This window comes from Lagenorhynchus albirostris, chromosome 1, assembly GCF_949774975.1.
Source record: "Lagenorhynchus albirostris chromosome 1, mLagAlb1.1, whole genome shotgun sequence".
In the NCBI taxonomy this organism is placed as follows: Eukaryota; Metazoa; Chordata; class Mammalia; order Artiodactyla; family Delphinidae; genus Lagenorhynchus; species Lagenorhynchus albirostris.
In genome coordinates, this window is record NC_083095.1 from 31884663 (window position 1) to 31906603 (window position 21941).

At 37.8% G+C, this 21941-nt stretch overlaps 1 protein-coding gene across 1 annotated transcript in view; it reads left to right on the forward strand.

Annotated features, from left to right (window-relative positions):
- LOC132514825 (cytochrome c oxidase assembly protein COX16 homolog, mitochondrial) overlaps positions 1–21223 on the forward strand; it is a 33795-nt gene extending 12572 nt beyond the window's left edge. The window contains 2 exon segments of the mRNA XM_060140184.1: positions 17566–17628; positions 20853–21223. Coding sequence (XP_059996167.1) covers positions 17566–17628; positions 20853–20969 — 180 coding nt within the window. The 3' untranslated portion in view covers positions 20970–21223.
- Positions 21224–21941: the final 718 nt, after the last annotated feature.

Genomic DNA, 21941 nt, shown 5'->3' on the forward strand with positions numbered 1-21941 from the left:
CTAGATTTGGTCCATGGGCCATAGTTGCTGACCCCATGATTTTTTCATTGCTGTATGGTATTCCACTAATTATACCATAATTTATTTATCCATTTTACTCTTAGACATTTGAGTTGCTTGGCAGTTTTGGTTACTGAAAATAATGTTGCTGTGAACATTCTTGTATATTTTTTTTGCTGCATGTGTGCAAAAAAGGCATTGCTGGATTATCACCTTCATTTGATAATTTCCAAACTGTTTTTCAGAGTGATTGAATCAGTTGTAGGGAAGAAAAAATAATTTTCCCTTTACCCTTCTACATTCTTGTCTGAGATCCTTCTGTAATAAAATACAGATTAATAAGAGAAAAACAAACAGAAGTTTAATAACATGTATACCTCTTGTATACATGGGAGATACCCAGGAAAAGTGAGTAAAACTTTCTCTACCACCACCTTAAATACTATCTTAAGACAGAAGAAGGATGTTGGAGGGGGAGGGCAGTTATGAGAGGTTACTGGGAAAAGCACAGTAAAAGGGTAAGGTTGTTACACAGATTGAAGTGGGTACCTTCTCGACTGGTAGAAGTTTCTTGTGATTTAGAATCATCCTTCTCTTCCTGGTACTAAAAGGGAGATACTTATAAATGGAGATTTCCTTTGTAAATGTATGTGTCCCTCACAAAAGTGTAACTTGTACTGGTTTTCAGAGCTTGCGCGTCTGGTGTTTCCTAAAAACAATCAGCTCAAGATAATCTTTATGCCAAAGAGACATATTTTGGGGTGTCATATTCTGCTTCCCTTCACATTCTGCACTGCTGCTTTAAAACAAAGAATGTCGTCCTCCGTCCAGTTCTGTAGGTGATCTTGGGTGGCCTTGGACTGCAGTGGCTTGAAGCAGGATTTCGGTTCCCTGGCCAGAGACTGAACTCAGGCTGTGGCAGTGAGAGTGGTGAATCCTAGCCACTAGGCCAGTGGCCAGTCGGGTTTGTAGAAGTGAATTTCCACAAAGAGGTGGAAAGTAGTGAAACAAATAAAGTTTTTATTAGGAGGAAAAAGAGTATGTGTGAAAAAACTTAACACAGGTGGACTCAGAGAAAGAGTCGCGCCCTCGTGGTAGTTTGAATCACTTACACGGGGCATTTCTTCTGGGTTTCCTCTGGCCAGTCATCTTGCCTTTGCCTGGCTCTGAGTCCATATTTGTTTATGTCAGGGTCCTCCCCTGTGTGCACACGCATCTCTAACCAAGATGGTTTCTAGCGAAGAGGGCTATGGGTAGGTTGACATCACTTACTGTGGGGTGACTCCCCCTCCCTTTTTGACCCCCGAGGAGCCTTTCTGCACATGCATAGTCAGGAAGGTCTCCTTGACCTCGAGAATGAGAAATATGTGGTCTCTTTATCTTTTACCTGGGCAGGGCTCGGCTCCTCCTTGCTTCTGTCCCCCAATGGGACAGTGTCGAGCTGCTCAGCCTGGGGCCCATCTGTCTCCTGCCTCATAGGAATCAGGTAATTAGCCACTACAGTCACTGACCTTACCATACACCCTGAAAGGAATTCAAGACAAAGAACAGGATGAGACACTCTGCTTTGGCAAAACAGGCCCTTAGTTAGATATATTTTGGAAAAAATTTTTTATGAACCTGGATTCTTGCATCTTCCCATACTCAGAAGAGCACTAAAATCATTAAGTGAGATGTCTCTTCCTCACGACTAGCAATAACCTTCTACCGAGCTGTATGCTTGATTGCACGTATTCCTTAGCCATATATATACTCTCTATATACTAGCCTCTTCCCCTACCTCTTCAGAGCAATTCTTCAGATTTATCTGGGAGGTTGTCTCCTGGGCTATAGTCCTCAGTGAGACACTGGATACTCAACCGAGAGCTCTTATATTGTGCGTTTTTCTTTCAGTCAACACTGCTAACAGTTTTTTGTACCCCAGGCTCCAAATACTTGCCAATACTTGCTATTATAGGTTGGGGTAGTTTTCCTCATTTTGTTTTTTAAAGCTGTTTTGGTGGGTGTGTTATGAATTTTTACCTAATTATGTGATGAATTTGAAATTTTCGTGATGATGAAACTGAGTCCCCCTAAAAGTTCCTGTATTGAGTTTGATTAATCTCTCTATCCAGAACTCTATTCCCTTTCTTGTCCCATCTGACCTCAATCTTGAGCTAACTGAACACTAATCAACCAGAGTCAGATGACTAAAAAATTGCCGTTGTTAGTAACATTATTAATGTACTAAAATTGCTATTATAGATATCATCATTAATGTAGAAACTCAGGTTGTTTCTCTAGGGCAAGACTAGCTCACAGACCCCTGAGCCATGGACTGCCTGGGCAGAGAATCATAAACAAAAGACATCTTGACTCTCAAAACTGCAATTAAGAAGATGATTAATTCCATCTTCTTTTGTAATATATGCTTGTAATGTGATGAATTTCCTTTTAAGCATGGCCATGGCTATGTCATGAAAGTTTTAATATGTAATATATTCATAATCAATCAAATTAAATTTGTTTTTATTTATCCGTGAGCTATTTCGAAGTGGTTTTCCTTAACTTATAAACATAGGGAATTTTCTAGTTACTATTTTTTATTGATTTCTAACTTGAGTGTGTTGTAATCAAAGAAAATTTTCATGGAGTTCTTTCTTTTGATATTTGTTGAGACTGGCTTTATGAGCTAACACATGATCAGTTTGTATGAATGATGTATGCTTGTTGGGTACATAATAAAAGTATGTTGTTGGGTACATACTAAAAGTTTATACATTCATTTGGTCAAGTTTGTTATTTGTGTTTTTTCAAATTTCTGTGTTTTTGACTTTTTATATCTGTTCTCCTACCAAGAGAATTGTGTTAACATCTCTCATTATGACTGTTTGCCTATTTCACCGTGCTTTTAGGTACATATAATTTCAGAATTATTATGTCTTCTGGTGAATTGAATTTTCATTGTAATGAAACTTTGCGTGGTGATAATGCTTTTTCCCCTTACAACCTATTTTGTTGGATATTAATATGGCTTCACCAGCTTTCTTTTTAATCTCAACCTTTCTGTAAACTTAAGTTTTAGATATATCTCTTATAAACAGAAAATATGTTTTAATAGTTTTGTTTTATAATTGGCTCATTAAATATATTTACATTTAATGTAATTTAAAAATATATTTGGGTTTAAATATGCCTTCCTTTTATGTGCTATTGTTATAATTATTTCTGTCTTGTTGTTGTTCTCTTTTGGATTAATAACATTATATTATTTTGCTGCTGTTCCATTAGTTTGGGAGCTGTAGTCTTACTCTTCCACTAGAAGTTTCACTAGAGACTGTTGTGATCTACAGATTTTTTTTTTTTCCTTCTACTGTTTTGGTCTTGATGGGGAGCAGAATACACCACCCCACAATGTGCCACTTTGGCATGTGGATTGTTTTAAGCTGAAGGCAATTATGACCCAACAGACTCAGGAAAAGCTTTTTATCTCTTCCTTAACTGCCCAAAAGGATTTAGGTAGGAAGCCTGTACAGGAAGATAGCTATTATGAGAGAGAACTTTTTATATCAGAAGGACTTATCTGCATGGCATGGAAACGTTTGTTTACCAAACATTTGGTCTTCTCATCTTCCTGCTTCTTCCTCTTTGAAGCCCCAGACCCCTACCCCCTTAGCTCAGGATGGCATATAAGTCTAAGTTGACTACCTGTGAGTCTTATGTGTTTGTGGGGCTCCCATACATACATAATTAAACGTTTTTCTCCTGTTAAATCTGTTTTATGTCAGTTTAATTATTAAACCAGCCAACGACCCTAGAAGGGAAGAAGGGAAAATTGTTCCTCCCCAACAGTCTGGTTTTGGTATTGGGATAATGTTGACTTCATAACATGAGTTGGGAAGTGTTTCCTCTTTTTTATTTTCTGGAAGTGATTATGTAGAACTGGTGTTACTTCTTCCTTAAATATTTTATAGAAGTTTGCCAGTGAAACCATCTGGGCATCTCGTTTTCTTTTTCAAAATGTTTTTAGCTATGAATTTAATTTTCTAAATAGATGAGACTATTCTGGCTATGTATTCTTCTTTCTCTTACATTTTCTAATTGGTTTTTACTTGCATAAAGAAACCATATTGATTTTGTATGTGGATCCATGCCCTTTGATTTGTGGATGTTGATCTAACTACCTTGTTGAATTCTCTTTAACAAGCAGTAATCATAGTAAATATTCTTAATAGAGAAACATTAAAAGCATTCCTATTAAAGCTAGGAACAATAAAGGAATATACGTAATTGTAGCTACTTTTTAAGTAATATTTTGGACAGCGTAGCCTATAAAATTGAACAGCACACTGTGTTTTTTTAAATTTTATTTTATATTGGACTGTAGTTGGTTAGCAATATTGTGTTAGTTTCAGGTGTACAGCAAAGTGATTCAGTTATACATATATATGTAGCTGTTCTTTTTCAAATTCTTTTCCCATTTAGGTTGTTACATAATATTGAGCAGAGTTCCCTGTGCTATACAGTAGGTCCTTGTTGGTTATCCATTTTAAATATAGCAGTGTGTACATGTCAATCTCAAACTCCCTAACTATCCCTTCCACCCCCCACCCTCCCCACCCCCCCAACCATAAATTCATTCACTAAGTCTGTGAGTCTGTTTCTGTTTTGTAAATAAGTTCATTTGTATCATTTAAGATTCTGCATATAAGCAGTATTATACAATATTTGTCTTTGTCTGACTTACTTCACTCAGTATGGTGATCTCTAGGTCCATGCCTGTTGTTGCAAATGGCATTATTTCATTCTTTTTAATGGCAGAGTAATATCCCACTGTATATACGTACCACATTTCTTTATCCATTCATCTGTCGTTGGAGATTTAGGTTTCTTCCATGTTTTGGCTATTGTAAACAGTGCTGCAATGAACATTTGGGTGCATGTATCCTTTTGGACCATGTTTTTCTACAGATATATACCCAGGAGTGGGATTGCAGGATTATATGGTACCTCTATTTTTAGTTTTTTAAGGAATCTCCATACTGTTCTCCACAGTGGCTGCACCAACTTACATTCCAACAAACAGTGTAGGAGGGTTCCCTTCTCTCCACACCCTCTCTAGCATTTGTTGTTTGTGGATTTTTTGATGATAGCCATTCTGACTTATGTGAGGTAATATCTCACTGTAGTTTTGATTTGCATTTCTCTAATAATCAGTGATGCTGAACATCTTTTCATGCGCCTCTTGCCATTTGTATGTCTTCTTTAGAGAAATGTCTATTTAGGTCTTCTGCCTATTTTTTGATTGGGTTATTTGTGTTTATGATATTGAGCTGCATGTGATGTTCATAAATTTTGGAGACTAATTCTTTGTTGTTGCATTGTTTGAAAATATTTGCACCCATTCTGTGGGTTGTCTTTTTGTTTTGTTTATGGTTTCCTTTGCTGTGCTAAAGCTTTTAAATTTCATTAGGTCCCATTTGTTTATTTTTGTTTTTATTTCCATTACTCTGGGAGATGGATTGAAAAGGATATTGCTGTGATTAATGTCAGAGAGTGTTCTGCCTATGTTTTCCTGTAATACGTTGTGTGTGTCCAGTCTTATATTTAGGTCTTTAATCCATTTTAAGTTTATTTTTGTGTATGGTGTTAAAGAGCATTCTAATTTCATTTTTTTACAGGTAGCTGTCCAGTTTTCCCAGCACCATTTCTTGAAGAGACTGTCTTTCCTCCATTGTATAGTCTTACCTCCTTTGTCATAGATTAATTGACCATAGGTGCGTGGGTTTATTTCTGGGCTTTCTATCCTGTTCCATTGATCTATATTTCTATTTTTGTGCCAGTACCAGACTGTTTTGATGACTGTAGCTTTGTAGTTTAGTCTGAAGTTGGGGCGCCTGAATTTTCCAGCTCCATTTTTCTTTCTCAAGATTGCTTTCACTATTCAGGGTCTTTTGTGTCTCCATACAAATTTTAAGATTTTTTGTTCTAGTTCTGTGAAAAATGCCATCGGTAATTTGATAGGGTTTGCATTGAATCTAGATTGCCTTGGTTAGTATACTTATTTTGACAACATTGATTCTTCCAATCCAAGTATATGGTATATCTTTCCCTCTGTTGTGTCGTCTTTGATTTCTTTCATCAGCGTCTTATAGTTTTCAGAGTACAGGTCTTTTGTCTCCTTAGGTAGGTTTATTCCTAGGTATTTTATTCTTTTTGATGTGGTGGTAAATGGGATTTTTTCTTTAATTTCTGTTTCTGATCTTTCATTGTTAGTGTATAGAAATGCAACAGATTTTTGTGTATTAATTTTGTAACCTGCAACTTTACCGAATTCATTGATGAGCTGTAGTAGTTTTCTGGTAGCATTTTTAGGATTTTCTATGTACAGAATCATGTCATCTGCAAACAGTGACAGTTTACTTCTTTTCTAATTTGGATTCCTTTTATTTCTTTTTATTCTCTGATTGCCACAGCTAGGACTTCCAAAACTGTGTTGAATGAAAGTGGTGAGAGTGGACATCCTTGTCTTCTTCCTGATCTTAGAGGAAATACTTTCAGCTTTTTTTGAAATATTTTTTTTTTAATTATTATTTTGGCTGTGCTGGGTCTTCGTTGCGGCACGCGGGCTCCGCATTGCGGCATGCGGACTTTTTAGATGTGGCATGCGGACTCTTAGTTGCGGCATGCATGCGGGATCTAGTTCCCCGACCAGGGATTGAACCCGGGCCCCCTACATTGGGAGTGCGGAGTTTTACCCACTGGACCACCAAGGAAGTCCCTGCTTTTAGCTTTTGAACACTGAATAGCTGTAGGTTTGTAGTATATGGCCTTTATTATGTTGAGGTATGGTTCCCTCTATGCCCACTTTTTGGAGAGTGTTTTTCATAAATGGGTGCTGAATTTTGTCAAAAGCTTTTTCTTCATCTATTGAGATGATCGTATGGTTTTTATTCTTCAGTTTGTTGATGTGGTGTATCACACTGATTGATTTGTGGATACTGAAAAATCCTTGCATCCCTGTGATAAATCGCACTTGATCATGGTGTGTAATCCTTTAATGTATTGTTGGATTCAGATCGCTAGTAGTTGGTTGAGGATTTTTGTGTCTGTGTTCATCAGTGATATTGGCCTGTAATTTTCTTTTTTTGTGGTATGTTTGTCTGGTTTTGGTATTAGGGCTATGGTGGACTCATAGAATGAGTTTGGGAGTTTTCCGTCCTGTGCAATTTTTTTGGAACAGTTTCAGAAGGATAGGTGTTAACTCTTCTCTAGATGTTTGATAGAATTCGCCTGTGAAGCCATCTGGTCCTGGGTTTTTGTTTGTTGGGAGTTTTTCAATCACAGTTTCAATTTCAGTACAGTAAGTCCCCTACACATGAACGAGTTTTGTTCCAAGAGTGCATTTGTAAGTCCAATTTGTTCGTAAATCCAACAAAGTTAGCCTAGGTACCTAACTAACACAGTCGGCTATATAGTACTGTACTGTAATAGGTTTATAATACTTTTCACACAAATAATACGTAAAAATCAAACATCTCAAAAAACTAAAGCATTTTTAATCTTACAGTACAGTACCTTGAAAAGTACAGTAGTACAGTACAACAGCTGACATACAGGGGCTGGCATCAAGTGAACAGGCAAGAAGAGTTACTGACTGGAGGAGGGAGAGGAGGGGGGCGATGGTAGAGCAATAGGAGGAAGGATCGTCAGCAGTAGGAGGTGGAGGGCAAGGTGCAATTTCACTCATGCCTGACGCTGATGGCACAGGTTCTGGTTCCTTGCTGGATTCAGTTCTATCCACCCTCTTGAAAAAACGATCCATTGATGTCTGGGTAGTAGCTCTTTTTTTCTTGTCATAGATGATATGGTAGCACTGGACTGAATTCTGAACGTCTGCTGCAACCTTTGTGCACCATTCTATGTTTGGGTCCTGTGCCTCAAAACCTAACAGTGCCTCCTCAAATAAAGAAAATCCCCTTGCCATTTCCCTTGTTGTGAATCTCTTCGGTTCTTCAGTTACTTCTTCCTCTTGTCTCTCTTTGTCCTTTCTCTGGGCCTCCAATTCCATCAGGTCTTCAATTAGTACTGTAACCTCCTTGTGTTGCACAGCAAGGAATTCAATGAAGCCATCCTGTTGCAGATCTAGCTGCAGCTTCTTGCTTAGGGTCACTGAGTTGCTGAAGACCTCTTTGGGCTCCTCATCCACCTTCTCAAATCCACGAAAATCGTGAACAAACTGCAGGCAAAGGTTCTTCCAAACCCTATTCGTGGTGATGGCCGTAACCTCACGCCATGCAAAGTCAGTGTTTTTATGGCCTTGTAGTCCTGCCAAAATTGTCACAAGGTGGTCCCTGATTCCTGTCACTCGCCTTTACTGCGAAAAGTGTGATGTAAATAATATTTCTTGAAAGTCACTATAACGCCCTGGTCCATAGGTTGAATGAACAATATAGTATTTGGTGGCAGATGCACTACTTTGACGTTGGGATGAAAGTCATCCATGAATGGGGGTTGGCCCCGAACACTGTCAAGCAGCAAAGGAATGTCGAATGGGATGTCCTTCTCCAAGCAATATTTCCCTACCTCCGGGATAAAGTGGTGGAAAAACCAGTTCTAGAAAATGGCCTGTGTAACCCAGGCTTTGGGGTTACTCTTCCACACAACAGGAAGAGATCCTTTGGCTTTGTTTTTACGGGCTCTTGGGTTCTCTGAATGATAAACTAAGAGAGCCTTCAGCTTCATATTGCAGGAAGCACTGCCACCAATCAACAGAGTTAGTCTGCCCTTTGCTGCTCTATAGCCTGGCATTAACTTTTCCTCCTTACTAATGTAACTTTGGTCTGCCATCCTCTTCCAGTACAGTACTATCTCATCCACATTAAAAACCTTCTCTGTTGAATACATGCCTTCATCAGTAATTTCTCAAAGAGTTTCAGGAAATTCCCGGGCAGCTACCGTATCTGCACTCACTGCCTTGCCACTTACTTTTACGTTGTGAAGTTTGGCTCTAACCTTGAACCCGTGAAACCAGCCATTGCTGACATTAAAAGATGTGCCCTCTGATTTTTTGCTGTGTTTCTTCTTTAAGTCTTTGTAAAGGCTTTTAGCTTTGTCTTGAATCAGCATAAAGCTGAGTGGGGCTCAACACTGTTGCTGATCCTGCATCCATACACTGAGAAGTTTCTCCATCTCTTCCATCATTCTTCCACACTTCTTTGATATTATTGTCGACATCATCGGCACAGCACACTTCTCATATTCCATGATCTTGTCTTTGTTCATTAGAATTGTGCTGATGGTTGAATGATTCATGTTATAAGAACAAGTGACGTCTACCATCTTTTCTCCTCGCTTCACTCTCAATTTTTTTCACTTTTGTTTCCATTGTTATCTCTTGGCACTTCTTAGCAGTGCCAGCTACATCACCCGCTCCTTTTACACTTGCTTCCAGACATCCTGGGCTTGAAATAAAGATACTGTACTACTGTACTCTATACAGTACTGTATAGTAAGGTACACAAAAGCACAACCACTTGTAGAGGATGCATTCATGTGACAATGTACACCAGACACGTGAAGTAACTTATGTGATTAGACATGTGAACATAAGTTTGCATCTTTGAAAGATGGCAACTTGAAGGCTCGTATGTAGGGTACTTACCATACTTGTGATTGGGCTGTTCATGTTTTCTGTTTTTTTCTGGTTCAGTCTTGGGAGCTTGTACCTTTCTAAGAATTTATCTGTTTCTTCCAGGTTGTCCATTTTATTGGCATATAGTCGCTTGTAGTAGTCTCTTATGATCCTTACATTTCTGTGGTGTCCATCTTAACTTCTTTTTCATTTCTAATTTTACTGATTGGAGTCCTCTCCATTTTTTTCTTGATGAGTCTGGCTAAAGGTTTATCAATTTTGTTATCTTGTCAAAGAACCAGCTTTTAGTTTCATTGATCTTTGCTGTTGTTTTTTTCATCTCTATTTCATTTATTTCTGCTCTGATCTTTATGATTTCTTTCCTTCTCTGATCTTTATGTTCTTCTTTCTCTAGTTGCTCTAGCTGTAAGGTTAGGTTGTTTGAAATTTTTCTTGTTTCCTGAGGTAAGATTGTATTGCTCTAAACTGTCTAGGAGGCTTGTGCAGGCTTCCTGATGGGAGGAGCCTGTTCCCGTCCAGTGGTGGGTGGAGCTGGGTCTTGTCCTTCTGGTGGGCAGGACTGTGCTCAGGGAGACTTTAAGCCACTTGTGTGCTGATGGGTGGGGCTGTGTTCCCACCCCATTGGTTATTAGACTGCTTTTGCTGCATCCCATAGGTTTTGATTCATTGTGCTTTTGTTTCCATTTGTCGCTAGGTATTATTTGATTTCCTCTTTCATTTCTTCAGTGATCCATTGGTGGTTTAGTAGCATATTGTTTAGCCTCCACATTTGTGTTTTTTACAGTTTTTTTTTTCTTGTAGTTGATTTCTAATCTCATAGCGTGGTTGGAAAAGATGCTTGATATGATTTCAGTTTTCTTAAATTTACCGAGGCTCTCTTTGTGGCCCAGCATGTGGTCAATCCTGGAGAATGTTCCATGTGCACATGAAAAGAATGTGTAGTCTGCTGCTTTTTTTTTTTTTTAACATCTTTATTGGGGTATAATTGCTTTACAATGGTGTGTTAGTTTCTGCTTTATAACAAAGTGAATCAGTTATACATATACATATGTTCCCATATGTCTTCCCTCTTGCGTCTCCCTCCCTCCCACCCTCCCTATCCCACCCCTCCAGGCTGTCACAAAGCACCGAGCCAATATCCCTGTGCCATGCGGCTGCTTCCCACTAGCTATCTACCTTACTACGTTTGTTAGTGTGTATATGTCCATGACTCTCTCTCGCCCTGTCACAGCTCACCCTTCCCCCTCCCCATATCCTCACGTCCGTTCTCTAGTAGGTCTGCATCTTTATTCCTGCCTTACCCCTAGGTTCTTCATGACATTTTTTTTCTTAAATTCCATATATACGTGTTAGCATACGGTATTTGTCTTTTTCTTTCTGACTTACTTCCCTCTGTATGACAGACTCTAGGTCTATCCACCTCATTACAAATAGCTCAATTTCGTTTCTTTTTATGGCTGAGTAATATTCCATTGTATATATGTGCCACATCTTCTTTATCCGTTCATCTGATGATGGGCACTTAGGTTGTTTCCATCTCCGGGCTATTGTAAATAGAGCTGCAATGAACATTTTGGTACATGACTCTTTTTGAATTTTGGTTTTCTCAGGGTATATGCCCAGTAGTGGGATTGCTGGGTCATATGGTAGTTCTATTTGTAGTTTTTTAAGGAACCTCCATACTGTTCTGCATAGTGGCTGTACCAATTCACATTCCCACCAGCAGTGCAAGAGTGTTCCCTTTTCTCCACACCCTCTCCAGCATTTATTGTTTCTAGATTTTTTGATGATGGCCATTCTGACTGGTGTGAGATGATATCTCATTGTAGTTTCGATTTGCATTTCTCTAATGATTAATGATGTTGAGCATTCTTTCATGTGTTTGTTGGCAGTCTGTATATCTTCTTTGGAGAAATGTCTATTTAAGTCTTCTGCCCATTTTTGGATTGGGTTGTTTGTTTTTTGATATTGAGCTGCATGAGCTGCTTATAAATTTTGGAGATTAATCCTTTGTCAGTTGCTTCGTTTGCAAATATTTTCTCCCATTCTGAGGGTTGTCTTTTGGTCTTGTTTATGGTTTCCTTTGCTGTGCAAAAGCTTTGAAGTTTCATTAGGTCCCATTTGTTTATTTTTATTTCCATTTCTCTAGGAAGTGGGTCAAAAAAGATCTTGCTGTGATTTATGTCATAGAGTGTTCTGCCTATGTTTACCTCTAAGAGTTTGATAGTTTCTGGCCTTACATTTAGGTCTTTAATCCATTTTGAGCTTATTTTTGTGTATGGTGTTAGGGAGTGATCTAATCTCATACTTTTACATGTACCTGTCCAGTTTTCCCAGCACCACTTATTGAAGAGGCTGTCCTTTCTCCACTGTACTAAGGTAATTATTGGTATGTAAATTGCTATTGCCATTTTCTTAATTGTTTGGGGTTTGTTTTTGTAGGTCTTTTTTCTTCCCTTTCTCTTTTGTTCTCTTGTGGTTTGATGGCCATCTTTATTGTTCTGTTTGTGTTGCTTTTTCTTTTTTGTGCGTGTATATTTATAGTTTTGGGGTTTGCTGTTCCCATGAGGTTTTTTTGTTTTTAATTAATTAATTTATTTATTTATTTATTTTTGGCTGCATTGGTTCTTTGTTACTGTGCACGGGCTTTGTCTAGTTGTGGCCAGCGGAGGCTACTCTTTGTTGTGGTGTGCAGGCTTTTCATTGCGATGGCTTCTCTTGTTGCGGAGCACAGGCTCTAGGTGCACAGGCTTCAGTAGCTGTGGCTCATGGGCTCTAGAGCACAGGCTCAGTAATTGTGGCACATGGGCTTAGTTGCTCTGTGGCATGTGGGATCTTCCCAGACCAGGGTTTGAACCCATGTCGTCTGCATTGGCAGGTGGATTTTTAATCACTCTGCCACCAGCAAAATCCCTCCTGTGAGGTTTTGATATAGCAGTCTGTATAGGTACAAGGTTGTTTTAACTTTCTAGTTTCTTTCCCATCTAGAGAAGTTCCTTCAGCATTTGTTGCAGAGCTGGTCTGGTGGTGCTGAGTTCTCTTAGCTTTTGCTTGTCTGTAAAGTTTCTTTTTTTTTTTTAAATTGGGATATAGTTGTTTTACAGGGTTGTTTGTTTCTTCTCTACAGTGAAGTGGAGTTTCCTGTGCTATACAACAGGTTCTCATTAGTTATCTATTTTATACATTAGTGTATATATGTTAGTCCCAATCTCCCAATTCATCCCACCTGCCCTTTCCCCTCTTGATGTCCATATGTTTGTTCTCTACCTCTGTGTTTCTGTTTCTGCCTTACAAACTGGTTCATCTGTGACATTTTTGTAGATTCCACAAATATACATTAATTTACAATGTGTGTTTTTCTCCTTCTGACTTACTTCACTCTGTATGACAGTGTCTAGGTCCGTCCACATCTCTACAGATGACCCAATTTCATTCATTTTTATGGCTGAGTAATATTCCATTGTATATATGTACCACATCTTATTTATCCATTCATCTGTCAATGAATATTTAGGTTGCTTCCATGACCTGGCTGTTGTAAATAGTGCTGCAGTGAACATATTGGGGTGTGTAAAGCCTTTGATTTCTCCATCAAATCTGAATGAGAGGCTTGCTGGGTAGAGTATTCTTGGTCGTAGGTTCTTCCCTTTCATCACTCTAAATACAGTATATTGTGCTACCTCCTTCTGGCCTGCAGAGGTTCTGCTGAGAAATCAGCTGATAACCTTATGGGAGTTCCCTTGTATGTTATTTGTTGTTTTTCACTTGTTACTTTTAATATTTTTTCTTTGTCTTTAGTATTTGTCAGTTTCATTACTAGGAGTCTTGGCGTGTTCCTCCTTGGGTTTATGTGCCTGGGACTCTTTGTGCTTCCTGGACTTGGATGACTGTGTGAAGTTTTCAGCTATTATCTCCTCAAATATTTTCTCAGGTCCTTTCTCTCTTCTCCTTTTGGGACCCCTATAATGGGAATGTTGGTGCATTTAAAAGATCTCTTAGACTGTCTACATTTCTTTTCATTCTATTTTCTTTATTCTGTTCTGTGGCAATGATTTCCACCATTCTGTCTTTCAGGTCACTTATCTGTTCTTCTGACTCACTTATTGTACTATTGATTCCTTCAAATGTATTTTTCATTTCAGTTATCATATTGTTCATCTCTGTTCTTAATTCTTCTAGGTCTTTGTGAAACATTTCTTGCATCTTCTTAATCCTTGCCTCTATTCTTCTTCCAAGATCTTGGATCATCTTCACTGTCGTTATTCTGAATTCTTTTTCTAGTAGCTTGGCTATCTCCACTCCACTTAATTTTTCTTCTGGGGTTTCATTTTGTTCCTTCATCTGGGACATATTCCTCTGCCTTCTCGTTTTGACTAAATTTCTGTGAATGCAGTTTCCATCCACAGGCTGCAGGATTGTAGTTCTTGCTTCCGTTGCCTGCCCTCTGGTGGATGAGGCTGTCTAAGAGGCCTGTGCAGGGTTCCTGATGGGAGGGACTGGTTCCCAGTGGTGGGGAGCTGGATCTTGTCCCTCTGGTGGGCAGGGCTGTGCTCAGGGAGACTTTAAGCCACTTGTGTGCTGATGGGAAGGGCTGTGTTCCCGTGCCATTGGTTATTTGGCCTGAGGTGATCCAGCACTGGAGCCTACAGGCTGTTTGGTGGTAGTGGTGGCCTTTGGGAGGGCTCATGCCAATGAGTAGTTCCAAGAACTGCTGCTGCTAGTGTCTTTGTCCCCACACTGAGCCACAGACACCCCCTGCCTCCCCCGGAGACCCTCCAATGCTAGCAGGTAGGTCTGACCCAGTCTATTCTGGGGTCACTGCTTTTTTCCTCTGGGTCCTGGTACCCTCAAGACTTTATGCATGCCCTCCAAGAGTGGAGTTCTGTTTTCCCCAGACCTGTGGAAGTCCTGTGATCAACCCCATTGCCCTTCAAAGCCAGATTCTCTGGGGACTCCTTCTCCCATTGCTGGACGCCCAGGCTGGAAAGCCTGACTTGGGGCTCAGAATTTTCACTCCTGTGGGATAACTTCTGTGGTATAATTATTTTCCAGTTTGTGGGTCACCCATCTGGTGGGTATGGGGTTTGATTTTATCACGATTGCGCCCCCTCCTCCCATCTTATTGTGGCTTCTTTGTCTTTGGATGTAGGGTATCATTTTTAGTAGATTCCTGTGTTTTTTTGTTGATGGTTATTCTACAGTAGTGATTTTGGTATTTTTGTAAGAAGGGGGCGAGCTCACATCCTTCCACTCTGCCATCTTGAGCTAATCTGAACTAAGTGGGTTTAGATAGAAAGGAGTGAAAATGTCATTATATGCAGATGAAATGTTCTCTACCAAGAAATTTTATACACAAGAAGATTAAACCTATTAGAATGAAAAAGATCATGCAACAGATAGCTCTTCACTTGTAAATACTTTGTAATTTTCATTTTGATTTCTTCTCTAACATGTTAATGTATTTTAAAACGTTTTCAGCTTCCATATATATGGATTCTTTCTGCAGTTATCTCTTTGCTATTGATTTTAAATATTATCGATTGTAGTCATTGAATATGTTATATATGACGATTTTTTATATGTGAATTTGCCTAGTTTTCCATTATGCCCTATAATAAGTTTAATTTTTATTAATATTTTGTGTGTGTTTGAGGAGAAAATAGCAATCCAAATTTGCTGGGCTCAAAATTCTATATATATCTATTAGAAAGAACTTAATCATTTTACTCATCTTCAATAATTTTATTTATAATCTGCTTGATCAGTTAGTTTCTGGGAGAGGTATGTTAAGCTCCTTTAGGATGTTTTGTGTATTTATTTCTTAAATTTTTATCCATTTTGCTGCATACAGTTCAAAGCAATATAGTCACATAATATCTAATAATTCTAACATTTTCTTTAAAAATTGTTCCATTTTCCAGTATTGAATTTTTTTTTTTTTTTTTTTGGGCCGTGCCTCATGCATGCAGTATCCTAGCTCCCCAGTCAGGGATTGAACCCGCGCATTGCGCGGAGTCCTAACCACTGGACCGCCAGGGAAGTCCTAAATGTTCCTTTTTGATGCTGTTTGCCTTGAATTCTGTTTTGTCCATTAAAAATATTGTTATGTATTGATCCCCCTGCCCCCACCAGTTGTGTGTGTGTGTGTGTGTGTGTGTGTGTAGTGTATCATTTTTTGTAACCTCTGCCTTCAATCTTGTGTTTTCATTCTTCTTTTTTAAGTGCATTTTTTGTAAGTAATATATAACTGGATTTCTAAAAATGTCAGTCAGAAAATCTTTATTAGTTAATAGATGAGTTCAGCAGTTACTGAGATTGTTGATATGTTTGTATGTATTTCCACCACTCAAAACACTGATTGAGAAAAACCCAATCAAGTAGAAGCTGAGAAAGAAGAGAGAAAATAGTCAAAATAAAACTGAGGTTCAGGGCTTCCCTGGTGGTGCAGTGGTTGAGAGTCCACCTGCTGATGCAGGGGATATGGGTTCGTGCCCCGGTCCAGGAGGATCCCACATGCTGCGGAGCGGCTGGGCCCATGAGCCATGGCCGCTGAGCCTGCGCGTCTGGAGCCTGTGCTCCACAGCGGGAGAGGCCCCAGCAGTGAGAGGCCCGCGTACCGCAAAAAAAACCCAAACCCTCCCCCAAAAAAACTGAGGTTCAAAGTAATCCTTTTAATATCAACATTGTAGATATAATTTCATTTTATTTTAGCGTTTTAAGTTGCTGATGAAGTCTTTTTTCTAATCCTCATCCCTTTGTCTTTTCACTCTTTTTGCTTTTGAGATTTTCTTTTTATCCTTAATATCCTAAGGCTTTACTATTAGTTGATGAAGAGTGGGCTGGCTTTGTTTTGTTGTGGTTATTTTTAAATTTTATTTATTTACTTATTTTGGCTGCGCCTCATGGCTTATAGGGTCTTAGGTCCCTGACCAGGGATCGAACTTCAGCCCACAACAGTGAAATCAATGAATCTTAAGCACTGGATCACCAGGGAATTCCTGTTGTGGTTATTTTTTATTGTGCTCTTTCAGTCTGAGGAATCATGTATTTTTATATATTATTCATTAATTATTGATTAGTTATTGCCCTTCCTCCATTCTCTTTATCCTGTAATTCTGAAACCCCTAATAGACCTGTTTTGGATCTAGCTTTCATAATATGCCTTTTCTTTCATTTATCCCATCTGTTTGTGCATCATTCTAGTGGAATCCTCATGTTGTGTTTCTTGTGTACTACTTTGGTCTTAAGCTGTGTTAGTCATTATTCAGCTATTCCACTGAATTTAATTTGGGTTTTGTTGATGGTGATGGTTGTTAATTAATTTCAGCAATCACATTCTTCTTTCCTAAAGACTTTGCTACACACAGGTAACGTGGCATCAGTTTCTGTTTACCACTATGGAATCCTGTCTAATTTTTTCATAGCTAACTTTTTAATTTCTGGTGTATATAAAATGTTCTTTTTTGTTTTCAAGAGCAGTGTTACATTTATTAGTATTTTTGTAATGATTCTATGTAATAACATAATTTATTGTGGTGGTCAATAGCATAGACTCTGGAGGCAGAGGGCCGAGGCTCAAAGCCAAGTTCTGCCTCTTTGACAAGCTATTCAAACTCCCTGTATTCCATTATCCTTACTTTGATCATAATACTAATACTTATGTCATAGGATTTTTTGAGGATTAAAGGAGGTAATAAATGTCAAAATACGTGGCATACACCAAGTCCTCAGTAAATATTAGCTGCTATTAGTTGTAGTAGTGGTGGTAGTACTATATTAGTTATCATTATGCAATTGTATGTTTTGTGGAGATTTTCCCATGCTTTTTTAATCTGCCATGCCATCCCAGCCATGCCTTATATTACTTTTTAAAATTGAAAATGGGATCTAACAGACTTAAATAACTTACGGCTGCTCTTTCTTTTCTACAGATTGATCCTGAGTTAGAAAAAAAACTGAAAATGAATAAAGTGTCATTGGAGTCAGAGTATGAGGTACAGTATGCTAATGTAGCAATCTTCCTAGTCAGTGACTGGTTCTATCTGCTTTAAGGTAAATTCAAATTATTATCAGTATAGGAAAAAAATATTTACCTTAAATATATGTTATTGGAACAACTATGTAGTCGTTTGAAAAGAAAATAAAGATGGATCTATATTTCATATACTGTTTCATATCCATATTCTAGATGGATCAAGAATTTAAAAATAAAAAACAAAAGGTAAAAGTACTAGGAGTAAACAATGAAGATTCTTTTTAGTGGTCTTGAGTCAGAAAACCCTATTTAAATATAGAAAACCCAGAAGCTTTAAAAGTAAAGATTGCAGAATTCATACATAAAAATTCAAAAGTTCAAAAGTTCAACCTAAAAAAATAGTGTATATAAAGTTACTAGTTAAATGTGAAATTCTAAAAATATTTTTTATCTTAACACGATGAATTAATTTATTTAAATATGAAGAGCAAATCAGTATGGAAAATTTCAACAACTCACTTGATCAGTAGGAACATGGGCAGAGCATGTAATGAGTTCAGAGACAAGGAAATAAATATCATTTTTAAACAGATAAAGAGATGCTCAACTTACAATAGGAATGTTAATTAAAATTATAACGAGGTATCATTTTCCACCTATCTTATTAATGAAATCAAAGAGCTTAATAGCATGTTTTATTATAGGATGTGGAGAGAGAGGGTGTTCTCCACCTCTGATCATATTTTCCCATTTCTTTTCATGTTTGGTCATTTTTGATTGAAAGGTGGACATTGTGAATAATATACATTGAAGAGACGTGTGAAGAGTGTTGATTCTCATTTTAGCATTTCAATCATTGGCTGATCATTTTGAGCTTGATTTTATGCTTCATAAGGGAGGATCTGTAGAAAGGTTTTGATGTTTCCTAAACCCCTCAAACTGTGGCATTCAGTCTCCAAATTGTTTACCCAGAGGATCTCGTCAGAGCTTAAGACTAGACCACTTTTTTGTTGTTGTTGTTTGTTTTTTTGTTGTTGTTTTTTAGTTTAGTTTGGGACTGGACCACTTTTGCATAAAGTTGTTCTGCCAACCTTGCATCCCATTTAAGAATTATTCTCAAATTCTCTTGAGCATATAGGTCTTATGTTATCTGAGTGAAGGCCATTATTCTTTCTTAAAACCTTTTTATAACTTTGTATCATTTCATAACTATACTTGAAAATAATTTACTCTGTTCTTGAACACTAAATTAGTAGAATTTTGTTCATCTATGTAGATTTAGTAAACTCCTGGTAAAACTGTAAGTGAAATTTAGAGAATGGTTCATTTACTATTTCCCCATTATCTTGTCAAAACCTCTAATTTGCTACTTCTCAGTATATAGCTATGGAGGGTTTGTCTGGGAGTGGACGTTCCTTAAAGTTCTTTTAGAAGCCGTAGAGTTTGAGAGCTGAAGAAATTATATAGACCATTTGGTCTAGCCTTTTCATTATTACTTTTGAGAGAATTAGTGCCCAGATAGCTCAAATCACTAGCCCAGGGTTATATAGCTTGTTAGTAAAACAGTAGTGCTTAGTATCCAAGTGTCAAGGTAAATTGATATCATTTTCCCTGTCTCTGAATAAAAGCTGTCCTGTGTTCTCTGTGTTTCTTTTTCTATCTTGTTCACTTAATTATTCCAGAATAACCAAAGCAGATATATGAAAGTTACTGTCAGAGTGGTGTCAGAAGGGTAAAGAAAGGTTTATGTTCTTCCCTTTTTTCCTATTTTCATTCCTGTGCTTGAGAGACACTTCACACTAACTAAAGATATGGTGATCCAAACTGTGGTTGAAGCTAGTTTTTATTGCCCCAAAAGAGCTTTGCTTATGGCAGCTATGGGGAATATCTTTTCATTCTTAAGCCCAGGCTCATTTCTTAGGTGCAGAACAAATCATCTTGGTCTCTATTCCTTCTAGCAGACTCTAGACTCTCCACTTTTGTTCTCTTCATTTACTGCCATCACCATGTTAACCCATGCTAGTCATTATTATGCTGGATTAGCGTTCGGACCTGGAGTTTTGTTTTCCCAGCTTCTTCCCTTTCTTTGTGCTCTCAAAAATAAAACATGTACATTATTCAAGAAACGCAAGTTAAAACTACAATGAGGTACCACCTCACAGAGGTCAGAATGGCCATCATTAAAAAAATCTACAAATAACAAATGCTGAAGAGGGTTTAGGGAAAAGATAACCCTTGTACACTGTTGGTGGGAATGTAAATTGGTGTAGCCACTATGGAAGACAGTATGGAGGTTCCACAAAAAACTAAAAATAGAGTTGCCATATGATCCAGCAATCCTGAGCATATATCTGGAGAAAACTATAATTCTAAAAGATACATGCACCCCTATGTCATAGCAGCAGTATTCACAATAGCCAAGACATGGAAACAACCTAAATGTCCATCAACAGATGAATAGATAAAGAAGATGTGGTGCATATTAATATATACAATGGAATACTACTCAGTCATGAAAAAGAATGAAATAATGCCATTTGCAGCAACATGGATGGACCTAGAGATTATCATACTAAGTGAAGTAAATCAGAAAGAGGAAGACAAATACCATATGATATCACTTATTATGGTATCTAAAATATGATGCAAATGAACACATCTACAAAACAGAAACAGACTCACAGACATAGAGAACAGACTTGTGGCTGCCAAGGGGGAGCATGGGGGAGGGATGGATTGGGAGTTTTTGATTAGCAGATGCAAACTATTATATATAGAATGGATAAACAACCAGGTCCTACTGTATAGCACAGGGAGCTATAGTATTTTGTGATAAATCATAATGGAAAAGAATATGAAAAAGAATGTATGTGTGTGTATATACATATATATGTATAACCGAATCACTTTGCTGTATAGCAGAAATTAACACAACGTTGTAAATAAGCTATAATTTAATAAAATAAATTTTTTAAAAATATAGAGTTTTTCTGTTTTAATAGTTTAATTCTGATGAGGGGAAAGATAGGCAGTAACATCAATAGGAAGTAAGAAAAATTTTAAGTCCTAAGAAATATGACATTTCTTTAATTATTAAGCTTGATATGCAGTTATTTATTAGAATTATAAGTGAGGGCCTATTGAATTCTTTCTACTCATTTATTCATTCATTCACTGAGGTCCTAATCGAACCCACAGGGCTCCTATACTAATATTTATCCTCTAATATTTGTGGCTCTATAGAAAATAAAAGACTCCACTTTTGATGACTGGAAGAATATTCGAGGACCCAGGCCTTGGGAAGATCCTGACCTCCTCCAAGGACAAAATCCAGAAATCCGTAACACTAAGACAACTTGACTATGCTGATTCTTTTTTTTTTTTAAATAAAAATGTTATCAACTGGAATTCCCACCACATACTCCTGTACATTGGAAAGAAAATTACAGACCTGCAGAAGCCTGGATGGGAGTAATTTGATGATAAGTACTCTTGATAAAAAGTTAAGTACAGGTTTCTATACTTCCCAACTCTTTTATTTGCAAATGAAAGTAACAATGTTGACCACATATATTTTTTACTGCTCAATAAAAATGTGAATACTGCCACTTAAACCGTGTCATTTATTCTACTCCCAGGTACCCACCCATATTTCTTTTCCCCTAGCCAGTAGGGCAATCTGATTCCTAATGAGAATAACAGGTCTGGATCCAAATTTTCACAGTAACATCAAGCAGGATTTTATGTCAGACCTATGTGGAAAATAATGTTGATCAGTCTGGTAAGAGCCTTGGTTTTATTTGTAATACCTCACATGTCAGGCTAATCAGTCTCCAAAGCATCACCTGATGATGGTGTTGATACCATTAAAATGCGTTAAGATAGTTTTATTGCTCCAAGTTAAAGCAGAAATCATGAGGTCATAACTTCCATCCTAATATACAAAAAAAAAAAAAAAAAGAAAAATGCTGAAAAACTGAAAACAGTATGCTTTGATCCATGAGAGAACTGAGGTACAGGACAAAACCATCACCCTGAAAACTTGAGACACAGAGAAATATAAAGAATCACAGTTTACCTGGAGGAGAAAACACCTGGAAACCACTTCTGGGCCCAGCATCAGATAGGAATACCTAAAGGGTAATTCACTAATTATTAGAGACTGAGCATGGACTAACCTGAGAGATAAAAACTCCTGGAGACCAGGCCAGGGACACACTTTTACTTCCTGGAACCCCACCAAGTTCTCACAGTGAATGTCAGAGAAAAATCTTGTCTTCTAACAAGGGGAGGGGAAGGTAACCATTTTGAAATGTGCCCTCCAAATTCTGT